The 17749-nt window shown below is 37.5% G+C and overlaps 1 protein-coding gene across 3 annotated transcripts in view; it reads right to left on the minus strand.

The window, feature by feature from the left end:
- The window catches only part of KHDRBS3 (KH RNA binding domain containing, signal transduction associated 3), a 96559-nt gene that overhangs the window by 43423 nt on the left and 35387 nt on the right, over window positions 1-17749 (minus strand). For all 3 annotated transcript variants that reach the window (XR_004359435.1, XM_032701015.1, XM_032701026.1), the window contains exons 3-5: window positions 14837-14953; window positions 11314-11460; window positions 4939-5078 (exon numbers count right to left, since the gene is read on the minus strand). Coding sequence is in view for 2 of the 3 variants with exons in the window: in XM_032701015.1 (XP_032556906.1) it covers window positions 4939-5078; window positions 11314-11460; window positions 14837-14953 (404 nt within the window). In the remaining variant the exon portion in view is untranslated. The remainder of the gene's footprint in view (window positions 1-4938; window positions 5079-11313; window positions 11461-14836; window positions 14954-17749) is intronic.

Raw genomic sequence — 17749 nt, forward strand, 5'->3', positions numbered from 1 at the left:
TAAAGCATCTCACTGATACTCCTCTCCAGCTGCCCTCAGCAACAACTGCTTTATCTTTTCACGTATCACTTTCTTTGCTCTAAAATCGCACTGATTTTTATTTCAAGTTTCACCTTTCACTGGATATTTAAGTTAGTAAAATTACTCCGATCATAAAATCACAGTTGGAGTCAGTTCGCAGCTTTCCTTCGCTTTGTTTCAGTCAAACAAAAATTTATGAAGATGCTTTTCAATATCTCCCCCCAAAAGTAGTAAATGGAAAAACAGCTTTAAAATAAAAATACTTGTAAAATTTAGAACAAGTTCCCTAACACTATATTATTCAATGAGGAAACACTTGGAATTCTTTAATTTTAGCATTCACAGTTCTATAACATCTGCAGGGATTTAGAGTGTTCAATAAACAGATCTAACAAATTTGGTTACCAGATGTTGATACATTTTCTTCCTTTGAGCACAGCCAGCTACATTCGATGTTCCCTAAACAGCAAATATTTTTGTTTAGGTTTTATATTAGACATCTGAAAAGTAACAGACCTGTTATTTTGGTGATGACAAAATATTAAACACTGATACCTGGATACAACTCAGAGCTTGTATTTCTGCCTTACTTTTTTTTTAAATGAGTCACCATGGAAGCTTTATTTCATACTTCTATTTGAAAACATATATTTGTTTATGTTTCAATTTTGTGGAAGATGGGAGATCACAAAATTAAAACAAAACACAGTGAACATTAATACCTGCCTTTGGCCTAGATCCTGAACTGGCTTTGTCAAATATTTCTTTTGTGCTACAGACCTTTTGCATTTCACTACTTACATATTATACGCAAAAAGGTTTTGTTCAAAAAAAGAAACTAGTTGATTCCAGACATATGGCAGGGGAACAGCTGGAATTTGTGAACACACCGCAGCAGTGATCCACGTCAGCTCATCTTACTTCTAACGTGTAAGACAAGTCCTAACTTACACCTCCTGTAAGTTATTTTTCCCCAGACCAAGTGACAGTCATTCAACCATCAGGATCCCAGCCATGCATATACTGAGATATGATTAAGAATAAATGGGAAAAGTAAAAGAACTCCACACTCTCATGAAAGCATAAACCAGAAATTCACCATTTCTTTAACGAAACTATTCCTAGATGTTTGCTTTAAGACAAATTACTTTTTTCTCCCCTCACCTCAGTGAAATCAAAATACCTGTTTTCAAATACAATTCCTCTCAATCTGTGGAGTGAACTCAGGCAGCTCTCCCTCATTGTGGTCTTTCAACACCAAAGGGGGGGCTGCTTATAAGAAAGATTGAGATGTTTTATCAGGGTCCGTAGTGATAGGACAAGGGACAACAGCTTTAAATTTAAAGAGGGTAGGTTTAGATTAGACAAATTTATGATGAGGATGGTGAGGCACTGGCACAGGCTGCCCACAGAAGTTTTGGATGCCCCATCCCTGCAAGTGTCCAAGGCCAGGCTGGAAGGGGCTTTGAGCAACCTGGTCTAGTGGAAAGTGTCCCTGCCCATGACTGGGAGGCTAAAATTAGATGATCTTTAAGGTCTCTTCTAATCTAAACCATTCTGTGATTCTAGCAGTGATTTCTAGGTGTAGAGTGACAGAGTGACATGAATTGGTTCCCCATATGCCACCCCAATGTATCAAGGAACCTTTAGCCACATTCTTAGACTTACTATCATCATCCTCTAGAATTTCACTTTTCTAAGACATCTTGGTCGGAGTCACAATTGAGGGATCCTTAAATCTTATTTTTTTCTTAAAATACAAATGCGACTTTTCTGAAAGGAAATGCTACTTTTGTTGCAAAACATCCTTAGAGGTGTACATTATCATGTATAGAATCAGACAAGGGTTTGTGTTGGAAAGGACCTTAAAGAGCATTTAGTTCCAATCCAACTGCCATGGGCAGAGACATCTTCTACGATAACATATGTCTATTTTGAGTCTTTACTTAATCAGAAGTCTCAAATTACATTTTGGTTGTGTTATTTATTTTGCACTGATTCAGGATGAGAATAAAAATGCATTAAAGAAACACTGATTCTGACAGAGTTACATTTTCTAGCTACTCACCATAACAGCACCACATTTAACACCATGGATCCTCTAAGTTTGCTACCATAATAAATTAAAAAGCAGCCAGTATGATCATGTAAAATAGTTGCCCCAAAAAGCAACAAAAATTTAAGAACATCGTCAGTCTATAATAAACACAAAGGAATGAAACCCAGACTTTCACCACTTTCCCCTCTTGTTGTACAGAAGAAACAGGTATGCTAAAGTAGGTTAAGTGCTCAGCATAAACACTACAGAAAAGAGAAGTGTTTGATTACATCTGAAGGTCATCTTTATCAGCATTAGGGACAAAAAACTGTGGGGCAAGGCAGAGAAGGAAGAAGATCCAAGATCAATTATGAGAAAAGAACATTGCTAAAAGGAAAAGTTCATAAACACACACACAGCCCTTCTAAGAACAAATTCCATCGACTCACACTCAAAACCTTACTTGGCTCTGGAGTCATAAAAATTTAGTCAAGAAAAACTGGAACGAGCCAGAGAAAGTATAAAGACTTACCAAACCACAGTCATTAGGAAATAAATTATTTTCCCCATACAGGAATACCTGTGCATAAGTTAAAATTTTTGTATGCAAGCAAAAACGTATTGTTTCCCACAAAATAAAATTTTGTCATGGAGCTAAAAACAGATTTGATAAGATGCATTATCTCTAGTTTCAACATGTCTGACAAGGAGCAAAAAAGCATGGCTTAGTATTTTTTTTACATGAAACTATTCAGGAGTAATAAAAGCTTAAAATGCATGAACTTAAACACTCATATTGCATCCTCAACAGGATGTTTCACATATCAAGGTTGGTATCTTAAAACCATTCCCTAGTTTACAAAGAAAGGTTAGGATCAAGGTTTTAGACTTCATTTTACTAGTTTTCTGAGGGCTTTGCTTCAACTTCTCCTGTATATCTCAGAGATGCTTTCTATTGAAACTGTTCTATCGAACACTGAGACAAAGCCTTTAAAGCTTTGCTTCAACAAAAGTATTACTCACTGAAATCCATTTCTGTTAAAAAAGAAGAGCATTATAACTGAGTTTGAGATCTTCAGCTCAATGGTTGTAGAATCTAAGTAGCAACAGTACTGAATTTCATTTCAGGAATATGATAACAGCTTCAATTTTAGGGCAAAAAGTCTTGGAGTTTAAGACAAGCCTTGAAGCAAGGACAAGTCAAACAAACCTATATCCTTTCCCTTTTCTTTAGAACATAAATGAGAAATGGTAGTGACAAAACCACAACCTTTTATTGTCATACCCAAACCAAAGACTAATAACACTTAAATTTACCCTGAAGATAATTATCATAGGCCAACTACGAGGCATACTGTGAACTATGCAACAGCATGTATCTCTTACTTAAAAATGCAGATTTGGAAAGATAATTTCCCAATATCCAGAGGATAGAACTAGCCATGTTAGAAATGCAGTACTATAAAAAGTTATTTACATATGCACATACTAGGTACTAGCAGGAAATTAGTTATCCAGCTTCAGCAATAAGATCAGACCAAACAATTTCAGTATCGCAGAAATAGCTGAAGGACATGAAAAATAAAACAAACTTGAAATAGTACTGCAAATGTATCTGTAGCAGAGCCATTACAGGCATCTACGGCCAAGTTACAAACAGTTAAGAGCTGAAACAAAATTTGTAAAAAAAAAAATCTCCAAAATCAAATGAGGTCTCTAATTTGAAAGTACTTTTGTACATTTAGCTGATTACAAAAATAAAGAGGTGAAACTTGGTATATAATTACCACTACTCAGAACATCAAAATCAAGAAAAGCAGAATATATATATTACACAGTATCACTTAATACAAGAACAAAAGTTTGTTGATTGAGAGAAATTTTTTCTCACAGGACATGACCTACAGTATGTATAAATTCTTGAAATTAAGATTCACTCGGCATTGCATTTGCAATCATTATCAGGATACACGTAACTAGGCAAAACTGTATAAATGGAGTATTTCCTTAGTGCTGGTTCTTCTAACATGCTTTTATCATGAGGTAAAACACTTCAGAGTATTATATTTTAATTATTTTAGAAGCTGAAATGCGAGTTTCAAGTTGCAGTAACAGAAACTGTAGCCACAACTGAAGAAAACAGTTTGCTATAGGTAACAATCACACTTCACTGCTGCAACCACAAACTCTGTACTGTAACACAAACAGTTATGAACTTTATTTAGTTTTTGTTTTCACATTTCAGGACTCCAAGGAGTTGAAACTGTCATCTCAGTACTGCAAGGAAGAAAGGGAATGCTGGAGTAAAAGTAAAACATTTCCTATGACAAAGAAAAACAAAGCAAAAGCAGCAGACTTCGCCTATTCCTGAATCAAACAGCACCACTTTTCACAAAAGTAAGTGCCACTCAGACTCCAGAGCACTTCTCTATCATTTCATCATGACTATGAAAACTTAGCAATACAGTAAAAAAGGAATACATATATTCTGTTAGAGATACTGTATGAAATTCATCTGTCAATCAAGAGAGATTTACCAGTTTTTCAAAGCAGTGAACTCCACAGGGCCCAAAGACAGACCCCACATGCACCTAAGGAGTAACTCAAGGTTGCAAGTGAAGATGTTCACAGTAAGGTTGAACACCTTTGATGACCTACATCACTTAACAAAGGCAGCATTCAAATGCCAAGACAAAATCCAGCACTATTGTTAATTTAGTCCAAACTCATTAGACTACTAATAAAGGAAGGTTGTTTCCCTGATTTTTTTAAACTCTTCTTTTGGGAGTCTTTCCTGTATTTTACTGTTGTACTCTGGGGGAAATTGTGTTTCAAGGGAGAAGCCTAGCATACATACATACCAATGAAATTCCATTTACCTGGACAAAGCAGGAACTGGCACTCCTCTTGCTCGAATAGATGCTTTTCCACGAACGACTGGAACTTCTGCAGTTTCTGAACCACCATTTAAATATGTCAATTCTTGAAGCTGTGCCTGTCTGATTTCATCATTGTAGTCCTAAAACAGGGGGGGACAGAGTGAGAAAAAACCCAAACTGTTCACCCACCACTCTGAGCAAACACTGCTCCTGAAAGTTTCCTCTTAAAAAGTTGAACATCCCACTGAAAAAGTTTAACGTGCACAATAAGATAGGAGTATTACTCAGTCACAAAATTATTTAAAAATTCTACATTTTAATTGCAATTTTTGCTCAGGCATGTTTTTCTTTCCTTTTGCATATTATTTCTATATAGCTTTACCGATTAAAATGCTACTGTTAGAATGCTGCAGAGATAGGATGAAACAACAAAAAAATCAAGGTCTGATATTCTGAACTGAGATCTCATTTGTAGTTCCAGCTGTAGAATGACTGTGTGTTAAGAGCAGGAAAAATCTCAGTACCTGGTGATGCAAAGGAATAAAGAATAAAGTACACTGTTGAGAGTAGCCTATGAAAATGAAGGAATAGATTAGATATCCACACCTTTAAAATCAGGAGTTAAAGAATGAACAAGGACATTCAGTCAATACACACACACAACATTATCTACAAAAGAGCTCAAAAATTAAGTTCTATAATATGCAGTAGTAAAGAAGCTGAGGACATATTTCTGTCTGCACAAAACCTCTATTCTAAAGGTCTAGCAAAAAGAAAGCTCAAGTTTTTACACATGGAATTAATATGGTACTTGTCAAACACGCAACTTTCAGGGACCTTGAGCCAACCTCCAAAACAAGCACATCCCACAGGAATAAAACAGATGCAGCGCTGAACACTTGAGCTACACATTTTTCTATCATTTATCCTCTGCTTCAAGTGAGCCAAAAAGAACATACCCATAAAGGTGAATCAAAGAAATATCTTACTCAATGTGCATACATATAAACTATCAAAATATTAACAGGTCTTCCCATAGGAATGGAGTGATACTTCTGATACAATAGCCCTTACCTTCTGGAAATCCTCCCATCTCAAGAAAGAAAGTTTGTTCTAATACTACCCATTTTTCGATTCAACTGCAAAACAAAGAATCTGCATCTAAATACAAATCTGAGTTTGTTACATTTATTCACTATACAGGTACCACAAGACTGTCAGGAAGTCTTACAGACAACTCAGAAACATAATCCTGAATTGAAAGGAGATTAAAACTTCCATGAATTCAAATATCTCAGTTATCCTTGAAACATTCTGCTTCTCCTAGATTTCTACTAACAAAAATAAGAAAGTTCTCCTTCCAATGCCATTGTTGAAGGTAGTTACTAGTGTTAAAAGTGGCACTTTAATAGCATTTTGTCCAAGCTGTCTTGAACAGGTTCTGAAATTTAACTTCAATTGCCCATCTGAGATTATATCCTATTTAGCAGCAGAAATCAACTAGCAAATATGAAGAAAAAGGTCTCAAAGACCGAATTAACTGTTTCAAATGGCATAATTGAAGCTTTTGAGAAACCAATTCCATTATTAAACAGCTGGGACCCAATACCCAACCAATCCATTGCAGGGAATAGATTAGAAACAGGAAGCTGAACACTCTTCTGGCCAACTAGTGTGCAGAAACCCATTTTACATTTGTTGCTGGATCAGAACTGTCTACAAATGAAAAATTCTATGTAATGTATGGAACAAAACTTTGATCTTGAAAAAAAAATGCCAAGGAACTGTACCACAACTACAGGTACCCAAGTTCTGGCAGTCTGTATCAGAGATGCTCTTTATAACTTCTCCACAAAATGTCCTCTTCAGAATCGGACTCCCGGAAAAATACCTTTGATCGTTTTATATTAATTTCATTTAATTCCTTAGCAAAGATGTGCCTGGGTTGCCACTGTGCATGTTGGGTCCTTTTTCTACTTTTCTCCCTGATGTTCTCATTTTCCTGCAGCACATTACTAGCACAGCAGCAGCCTTAGGTCACAGACAAGGGCTCCACTGTGCAAAGCACAGAACAGAAAATATGGTCCTTATCACACATGCCAGAGGCAGCAGGAGGATATGGAGTGAAGGGGCAGTACAAGGAAGCCACGATAAGCAGCAATGTTAAACCATTAGACTCTGAAATGGATTCTTCAATTAAAAGTAACAGATGGTCAATTTATGAATACTCTCTGCTGGAAAACAGTACAATTCAAGTCAAATTAAGGAGACAATCTTTTTCTCACCTAGAAGGAGGACATGGAAACTCTTCAGACTGCACTCCTCCTCTGTACAGCTTCAGCAGTGGCAGCACTTGAGAATTTCAATCTAATGCTGCTGCTGAATTTCAACTGAACAGATGTATTCTCATTGTATGAATACATTGCCATTCTGACTAAATACAGTCTTCCACAAATGTAGAGGGTGTATGAATGGCTACATCAAGACACATGTAAGAGATTTGCATCCCAGACAGAATTACTTACATGATCCAACTAAACAACATTCTTTTAAGTTTTATCTACAATTTTTAACCAGACAGATCAACAAACTGGTAGCTGCTTTCCTTGGGATCACTAAATTAAGATCTTATTTTGATCTATCACTCAAACTATTAGCAAAGACATTGTTTTTATATAATGTTAGGACAGATCCCTACAAAACCCTTTGCAGCTTTGTAAAACCCTCAAGTAGATCTTTATCCTGGCAGTGAGCAATCAACTGTTACCAAGTTTCCAGCTACTTTTTTTTTTCTTTACACCTTACAGTTATTTGCCAGGTTGCTTAAGGAAAAGTCTGAGAGTTTCCGAAGGTCACCAAGCTCATCCAAATGCCATTAAATGATATTTCATCACCACATCAGACAAACCCAATGTGCACAAGGTAAACAGACTACTGGAAAAATTTGTGATTTGTCATTGTAACTGCTAAATATTGTTCTCTCAAAGACATATCTTCTATACTTTGCTTTAAAGACAAGGAAAATAACCTCTGGCAGCTAACGGTAAAGGAAAATTAGTGCTGCAGCTGTCAAAAGAAATGGCAGCCACTACTCAAAAATCAAGCAATACTCTAAAATAATAAACCCCCCCACAAAATAGACTAAGGCAAGTTCTAATGCAGAAAACTGCAGTAATCATAGAATCACAAAATGGTTTGGGAAGGAAAGGACCTTAAAGGTCATCTAGTTCCAACCTCCCTGACATGGACAGGGACATCTTCCATTAGACCAACCCAATGGAGAGCCCCATTCAACCTGGCCTTGAAATCACAGTATTATTCAAGAACCAGGGGGATGTGAGGTTGAAAGCACCTGGCTTTTTGTCCTGACAGAAGTAATTCTGAGATAATTAATATCAAGCACAAGACTCACCAATATAATAGTCAAACAGGGTGCTGACCAGAGGGTGTGGTCATAACAAAGGGATTGGCTAATTTAAAGGAAGACAAATAATATACTTGAAGTCAGAAGCCACAATTCTACCTGCAGAAGACTGATGAGAGTTAAGGTGACATAAGTACAGCCAAAAAACTCCAGTGTTTAGGTTTGAGTTATGCCAATAGTTTAAAGGAAATTAAACCACTGCAGATGGTGAGGCTGAACTTCAATGCAAAGGTGCTTAACTATGCATCCAAAGATCCAGTAAGTGAGGCTGCAGCATTTTTGCTATAGTCATTTACCACAAGGATATTCTGTGTCCTGCATGCTAGCACCAAATGTGATTTTACCTTAAGGACTGATCTGAAAACAGAACAATAACCATATTCATGAAGTATGGCCAGCACTTAAAATTGTAGGAAGGCATAGTTAGCTTACATTGTAAGGAGAACACCAATTATGATCATAATCATATGTACTCATAGCAGGACTTGTCTGAACTAATCCAAATAATTTCTTAAGAAAACCACTACAGACCTCATAGAAAATAAAATCAAGTTGCATTCACCACTATATCAAACAGTAGTTCTAGAGAGGAAAAAGCTGCTCCTTTTATTGCTTCCTTCAGTGGCTGCTGCAGGGGAGGCCAGGCAGAAGAGATTAAGGCATTTAGAGCCATTCTGATAAGATTACATTTGAAAAGCCAAAGGGAAATTAAGACAGTGTTGGCTTGATCCCATAGTTCAGAAAAGATTACATAGCATCAGTTCAGCTCAGTACAATAAAGTGGCAATGATCAAAAATGGAGATGGAAAAGTGTACACCCAGTGAATGGAATTGCTCATTATCAGTCTGTAATTCTCCTGGCTTAGCACAGTAACAACCAGGTTTTGATAAGTTTACTTCATTTATGACAACATTAGGGAAGTCAAGCCCAATGAAGAAAAATAAGATCTCTGACAAAAGGGGGCAGGGGGATCAGACATATCCTTATTTCCAGCACATGCAAAAGCACTTATCGAACTGAGAATATTTCCACCTAAAAAGAAAGCAGCTGTTTGCTCACCAGAATAACCAAGAACTTAATTCTCCCTTATCTCTTCACACCATTAAACCACGAATCATGTAAATACAGTAACCTTTGACAGCCCAGTATTCCTAGAAATACTCTGTTGAGTATCCCCTATCTAATCAGTTAGGATGTTTGAATAATAGTGTGCTTATTTACCTCTTTTCATATACATCACAAAAAAAGGCATTTGGAACCTGCAGACAAAGTTACAATGTGGTGTTTGATTCTTTATAACATGAGAACATGATGGCCAGGACATCTCTTTGGTTTTGGATTGTCTCAAGGTGCATCTACATTACTGTTATTTCTAACCAGGATGTATTCCTAATGAACCTCCTCATGATCATCACTTCTTTGGATCATGCCCTGGCATAGCATTGGGGCATATGAACTATCTTTCATACAGACAAAAACAGGCCAGAAGAAACACTCCAGGAGCACACAAATCCAGTCACCTGGGGACTTTGTTTCATAGAATATCTTGAGTTGGAAGGTACCCACAGGGATCTCTCAGTTCAACTCCTGGCCTTGCACAGGACAACCCAAGAATCACACCATGTGCCTGAGAGCAATTGTCCAAATGCTCCTTGAACTCTGTCAGGCTTGGTGCTGTGACCACTTCTCTGGGAAGGCTATTCCAGTGCCTAAACACTCTGTGTGGTTACATGAATCTAAACTAGGTTAGGTACAAACTACCATCCTCAAAATGCACACAGGAGCACTGCTGGGTCATCACCAACTGCTCCACCCTAGAATACAGCTATCACTTCTATCCAACAGGCTGCAGTGGTTGTACAATAGACATCCCCAACTGGTCCCCAATACACCTGCACTGATTCCACTCAAACATTTAAATACTGACATATGCCTTAGTAAAGTTTCCTTAGCCAAGTCTCCCACACTTCCAAGATGTGACACAAATCAAGACACTTGGATAACATTTCCAGCAGTAAAAGTAAACAAAAGCTGATGTACCTTGAGAAAGCTTTGCTTTCTATATTCATTCCTTTCATCACCAATAAAGACCGAAGAATGTGCACTGAAGAGCTAATAGTTAGGAACTTCACAGAGTAACATCACCTCAAGTGTCCCAGCTTCCTAAGACAGGTTGGATTGATCCAAGCAGTTTAATACTGCAAAGCAGTGAAGCTGATCCTTACATGAGACGCAAGTAAGGTTGTCTTCTGCAGAAAGATGCTAGAAACCCATTATTTAGATATATCCCAAACCTGGAGTACAAACTTGTACTGGAAATTGGATCTCATTTTGTACATCCATACATAGCAAGTTGAAGTATACACCAGAAGACAAGTATAACTCCAATATCACTAGTTTTGTAATAAAACTAAAGATACGAGATAAAATTGTATTGATTCTCATCACTGTACACCAAGATCACGAGTGAGAAGTACTACAACTTCAAATTTATTCACTCTCAGTGTAACAGAACCCTACGCTGATGCTTCCCATGTGCCAAGAACATAGAAAAGCCCCACATTTTACACGTTCTCACAAGTATTTTTAGATTTAGATATTTTGCACATGACCAGTTAAGCAAGAATGAGTTGCTTTCTTACTACAGGTCATATCATGAGATGAGTGTGTGGACACTCGTGTTACAGATTCACCCTTTAACTGTCTAAATCAAAATGAAAACTATTTGTAAACATCACCATTTCTTTCACAAATGAAGGAAATTAAGTAACATGACCCGACCAATATTGTGCACTGTTCATAGAATGGTTTGGATTGGAAGGGACCTTGAAGATTAACTAGTTCCAACCCCCCTGCCACCTCACCCCACTAGACCAGCTTGCTCAGTTTTAGAGATAACATTTCTCACTCAAGCCTACCAGAGTTCTCATTAAAAAAATAAAATACTAACAGGAATGAGGAACTTCTTGATTTCTTCCAGTGCATGTCCCATTCTGGCATATGCTTCTGCAGGTGGAGCAAATACTTCAATTAAAACATGCAGGTCATCATTTAGGTGGAAATACTTGGCCTCTCCACTTTTTCTCAACTCTTCCTCCTAGAAAATAAGAAAAAGGGTTGGTTTTATATCTTCTTGTTTTAAAAATAGTAATGCAAGTATTAAAGCTGTTCCAGAGGAATTTGCAGACACTATTACCATGTTCAGATGTCTACAAATAAAGTAACATGAAATAAGACTCAACTTCTGTTCACATACAGAAACTGTATCAAAAGGGAGAATGCTCTCAGGTGTTTTCTCAAGTGCACTAGTTTCACATAGAAGACACTGAAAAACATAAGTCAACTTGAAGCCTCTTTTCTTAAAAGTAGAGTCTCCAGAAAAAGGTTTGATCTGATATTCCGTAAGAGCAAGATTCTTTTACCAAAATTATTTCAGTCTTGGTATTCTACATGGCTCTGATACTTATTTCTGTTCTCACTGAAATTTCTATCCATGAGAGCACAGAACCTGTGCTACTTGGATATAAAACTAACAGTATATGAGATAAGGAAGAGGACATTAGCAAGAACCGTCACTGGCTATTTCTGAAGAGAGCTATTTCTTTTATCCTGTTTCACCCAACCCACTTCATGACTGAGAAGCTCTGAGTTCAATGTAGGGAGCAGAGCTCAGTTCTCAACTACATTCACATGTAAAATGTTCACAGACCGAAAGGACATAATTTCCTAGTCTCTGATGGGCTGCCCCTGTGTATCTGACAGGTCCAAGAGATAAAACCACCATTAGAAATAATTTTATTGCTTTACCAGATAGCAATACATCAAATGCTCACCAATTCCACTGTCTAAAAACCTGAAGCTCCCCTGCAGCTCACTGTCTTTAGCAAGCACCAGGTAAGCACTTCACCCTTTAGATTGCTAAAATTATAGCTGCAGCGATAGTTGAAATCTCTTCCCCTGCACACCCCTTAATTATGGGTTGAGGTTTACATGTGACTTCATTTCTGCTTCTCATAAACAATGTTCCTGTTATCATGATTCATCTTTAACTATGAGGATGTTTTAAAAAAGTATAGTTTGCTGTTAAAGCACCTACAGCAAGAATATTAAGAGGTCACTCTGCAGGATTAGACTATCAGCAAAACCATTATTTTGTCAATACAAGTAACAAATCTTAAAAACAGGAAATAACCTAATATAAACGTCACAGCTCACATATTTAGTTTCAATGGGAAGTGTTTCTCAAATAATTTAAGCACAGTTACTCAAAACATGAGGCATTACTAGCACTGGAAGCTAGTTCTTTTTATCAGCTGAGTTCCCCACATACTTATTCTTTGGCATACACCTGCATCAAGCCTTCCCTGTTCCTTTTTCCTAAAGGCAAAAAAAACCTCCCAAAAAATTACTGTGCAGTTTGTGCAGAAAACAGTGCTAAGAAACTTCCCTTCTGTGCTTATCAATCAACTTGCCCAATAACAGTAATAAGCAATAGAAAAGTTACAATTTTCTGTGGTAACAAAAACATTTAAGTCAGCAACTTTAATAAAACATAAGAAATTTCAATGCAGGTTTTTCTGAAATCATGACCATAAGTGAACTTTTAAAGTAATTTTATCCTTTTTTTGCAAAGTTCACTTTGATTAATATATTTTTTTTTTTAGTTCTGTAGCATAACTTGGTAACACTTCCACTACTTCCTCAATTACTTGCAAGGCCAGAAGTTGGACTTTGATGATCCTTGTTTCTTCTAACTCAGGATATCCTCTGATTCTATGAGCACACTACTCTCCACAGCTCTTAACAGCACACAAATGAGAGTGAGCTCACTCACTGGCTTATATTTCCTACCTTGGGGACATTAATAATACATTAAGTATTTCAGGTTTTCTTTTATTTCCCATGACGACCAACAAAAAAGCCACAACTTGTTCCCACTCCAGTATCCCCCTATGACAGCATTTTTAGCTCCCACAAAATCCTCTGCCTCCCATCACTTGGCAGTACCTGCATTGGCTTGGTTTGCCCACTGCCTGTGGATGCTGCTTGGTTGGCCAAGACAGGCATTATTTTAATTCTACTGCCATGGGGATTTGAGAGCTGCTGAAAGGATGAAAGAACCAGATATGGAACAAGGGAGATAAAAGACAACAAGATCACCACTTCCCTTTTTAAAATCTGTCCTTTAAATCTCCATTTTCTTGCACCAAATTTATCACACCAAAGAGCTCAACCTGATTTAACTTCAAGTTTTAGTATAGACACATCTCCGCAGTATTGCACTCTGGGAGCCCTATGAGAAAGCTTACCCCACAGCAATCTTACCCTATTTGCTTTGCACCTTGTGCTCCTGTATTTCTTGGTATATCTTCATGGTCCAGAACAAAGCAGAGTACTAGCACTGTTTTACTGTACCTATAGACTCTCTTGCTTTTCACCCTTTCAGTTCAACCAGAAAAAGATGTAAACTAAACTTGCTCTAAGGATGACAAACTAAGTATTCAGATTCTGGTTTAAGTGAGACTTTGTAAGCTTTATCACTCCCTGTGGACTGTGTCAAACTGATGTTCTGTTGCTGCATTACGTGTTTCCATACCAAAATGCGATGTCATGTAGAGTAGAAAAGCCTCTGAGTGTTTTTTAATGGTTCTGCAGCATAAAAAAGTTTCTTTTGAATAAAAGCAGAAGCTTGAATTGACAAGTTCAGATCCTAACTTGGGCCTCAGAATCCTGGAGAAGAGTCTTAAATGTTTGTATCATTTGAGCTTCTCTTGTTTCCTTTGGTAATGAAGAAATTGTCCAAATTTTTGACTGTCTCATGATTGTGATGCCAGCTAAAACCCCTTAAGTAATTTAGCCAGAGATTTAAGTAAAGAGTGAAAGCTATTACTACAAACACCTATAAGCTAAAGATTTCTGTTCTGCTGTTTACTTTGGCTCCACCATAACCAAATAGAATATTCCCATAGAAACAGTTGCAAGTTGTCAACTGCTTAAAATGCATGCCATCTCCAGAGCTGTGAATTTTTCCAGTTGTATTTTAGCTGTTTTCATCAGTTATTTTATTTTTGTTTAGAAATGCTATTAAATGTTACTAAATTTAAAGGTTAAGTGTCATTTTATGTGAAAATGTTTGTTAAAAATCTATTTAGAAGCCAGGTTCCCTCCAAAGTGAGAACATTGCCATGTTCACTTGGGCATTGCTCATTATCAGTTGTACGAGACCAATGGAGAACGTGCCACTGGTAAAGACCCACTTACATCCTCAAAGCCCAAAGTTTGGGGGGGCCTAAATACAACTCATGGTAGCTTTAAAATACTCAGTGAGAACAGACTCCTCAGAAAACAGGTCCCACCTACATGTAAACAATACTAGGATCTCCTATTTCATTTGTTCCAATTTCTGTTACAGGGTTTGTTCCCCTCCTCAAAAATTTAAGCTACAAAATTCCACTGATATACTGAGGTCTTACCTTTGTCTTGTCCCTCATAGAACCTTTTCCCAAAATAGACATTTTTGTCAGTGTTTCTTCCTGTAAACGCTTTAGAGAATTACCACGGGGGCCCAAAAGTTTTCCCACAAAGTTGAACTGTAAGAAAGTAAAAACATTAAGCTCATTAGATTTTTAATCATAAATTAATATGCAAAATGGAATACTGTGCTAAAACAACAGGTGCAAGCAACAATTAGATGATAAATCAAGACAATAAAGTACAATCATGTAGTACAGTTAAAGGAATGTCAGTGGCTCCATCAGAGAAACGCAGAAGTACCTGAACTCAAAGATAACCTGGTGTCTGCTACAGACTGCCAGATCCAGGGGAACCTGCTGGCAAAGCTCTTCTCCTCCAGGTAGAGGAGGCATTGCACCTACAGGCTCTTGTCCTGCTGGGAGACTTCAACCACCCTGACATCTGCTGGGAAAGCAGCATGATGACCTGTAGGCAATCCAGGACACTCCCGGAATGGATGGAGGATAACCTCCTAACTCAGGTAAGTAGACAACCCTACCAGAGGAGATGTGATACTAGATCTGATGGTCAGCAATGTGAGTGAGATAATTGGGGACACCAAGACTGGAGGCAGCCCAGGCTGCAGGGATCATGCACTGGTGGCATTTGCAGTCCTGTAGGACATGGATCATGTAAGAAATAAAGATGGGCCCCTGAACTTTAGGAAAGCATACTTCCAGCTCTTCAGGGAGCTAGTCACTGGGATCCCCTGGAGATTGCCCTTGAGGATAAGAGAGTGGAACAGAGCTGGCAGATTGTTAAGAAAGACTTGCGGAGAATGCAAGAGCCAGCAATTCCCAGGAGCAAGAAATTGGGCATGGAAGGCAAGAGACCATCACAGCTCAGTAGGGACCTGCTGGTCAAACTAAAGGCCAAGAAGCAAATGCATAGACAGTGGAAACCAGAACAGGGTACCTGGGAAGAGTGTAGAAAAGTCTAGTTTTGTAGGGATGGGGTGAGGTAGGAACAAGATACAATTGAGCAAATGGCTTATGCATGATTATAGTCCACAGAACCCACTAAATTTAAGGTTTTGCATGAATCAGTCTTCTGAAATTATCAGGCCACAGAGAAATTCTCAGGCAATTTCCTTAATTTCCTTTTTTATTAGATAAATTCCCTTTCTTTTTCCATATAGTTCTTAAGATACAGTCAAGGAAAATATTCATCAGAAAGACTGCCCAGGAAAAAACTAGAAATCTCCACTGCTGAGGATATTGAGGACTCAGGGCCAGTGATGAGGTGCTGTGTAATCTAATTTACAATCATTATTTCAACAGAAGGTTGGCCCAGATGTTTTCTAGACATCCCTTCCAACTTGGACTTCTGATTTTATTATTTCTGAAGGTCTAAAACTAAGGAAAGCAAATGAATTTAAACTATTTGTAACAAGTTTGAACTTCCAGAAGTCAATAAGTCCTTGGCAATTTCTCAAATTAAAGGAACCTCAGTTAAGCTCAAATGAAAGCTTTTGTGTAGTGGAACATCACCTCAGTTTTTTCAAGCATTACTTAGGATTACTTATGTTTACTTTAAAATATCCTTATAAGTTATTGAGAAGAAAAATAAACACTTTTTATTCCAGCTGTATTAGTTCTTTTAAAGCCAAATTGTTTAACGTTGCAGAAATCTAAAACCTGACCCATGGAAATCTAAAAAACTTCAGTACCTCCAAAAGTTGTCATCTTATCAAAACCATGAAATCTCTAGAGCCAAGGCCAGACATAACAGCAGCTATACAAAGAGCTGCACAGATGACATGTCCTAGACATTTAATGAACATAAAAGTGCATTCTGAGATCCACAGAACTATTCTTTCCTGTGCACCAGGGCTTCAAATATTAGATTTGACAAGTCTGAAGCATAAGAAACTTGTGTTGCAAGTCTGAAATTCTGCTGATTTGAAAGCACAGTACCTCCAGGTGCAGCTTAAAAACACAAACATTAAAGGTTAGTAAAAAATGGCTTACAATGCAGTCAAAGCATTTTTATTCCCACAAAGCTAAAAAGCTTTGGAACATTTCAGTTGATTATTCTGTAAATAAAACTCATTTATGATATTGAAAGAATCCTTTCAGAAGCAAACAGATTATTTACTTTGGACAGGTACTGCATTTTGTTAAAACTATTGGTTTATTTCTCTTTTACATCAAATTGGAAACATCAAAGATTTACTTTGAAATATTTCATAGATATAGAAACAAAAACATCAGTCACTAAGTTACTAGCATTATTTAAACACTGCTTTATCCCCAGCAATCAAGGAGTAGAAGGACTCAAACCTAAAGGTACAAAACCACCACTCAGTAAGACAAATTTTAATTTCAAAACTAGCAAATCCAGCCTGTCTGCTGGTGAAATGGAAGCAAATAAACCTGGCAGATCCAGGCGAGCTCATGTACAAGTTTCATGGGTGCTTCCCATGCTCCCCATTTAGAGTTTATTTGCCCCAAGAGCATAAGAAAAAAAGAACAAATTCAGGTCTAGTATTCAACTCTGCCTTATACACTCTCTGAATTAGATGCACTGGATAGTAACAAGATATCTGAGCAGCTCTGTTCAAGTCAGATCAGTCACAATCACTAACTCTGGCTCAGAATCAGACATGACAGACTCCCTTCTTTACTCACCCTTCTCAAGTCCAGCACAATCACCTTCAGACTGCTGTAAATACCCCAAATTGCCCTTGAGTTCACTAGCATCAGCTTAACAGTGTATTGAAGCAGTCCAACCATGAATGTTACTCTACACTGGATCACCTGTGTTAAATCAAGGATTGTCTCTGCATTAACACGGCTTCTAATGTATTAGGTATCAGGATATTATGGATGATGGCATATAAAACAGGAGATAAAGTCCCCAACTTAAGGTTG

The sequence above is a fragment of the Chiroxiphia lanceolata genome, chromosome 1 (genome assembly GCF_009829145.1).
Source record: "Chiroxiphia lanceolata isolate bChiLan1 chromosome 1, bChiLan1.pri, whole genome shotgun sequence".
Taxonomy (NCBI): domain Eukaryota; kingdom Metazoa; phylum Chordata; class Aves; order Passeriformes; family Pipridae; genus Chiroxiphia; species Chiroxiphia lanceolata.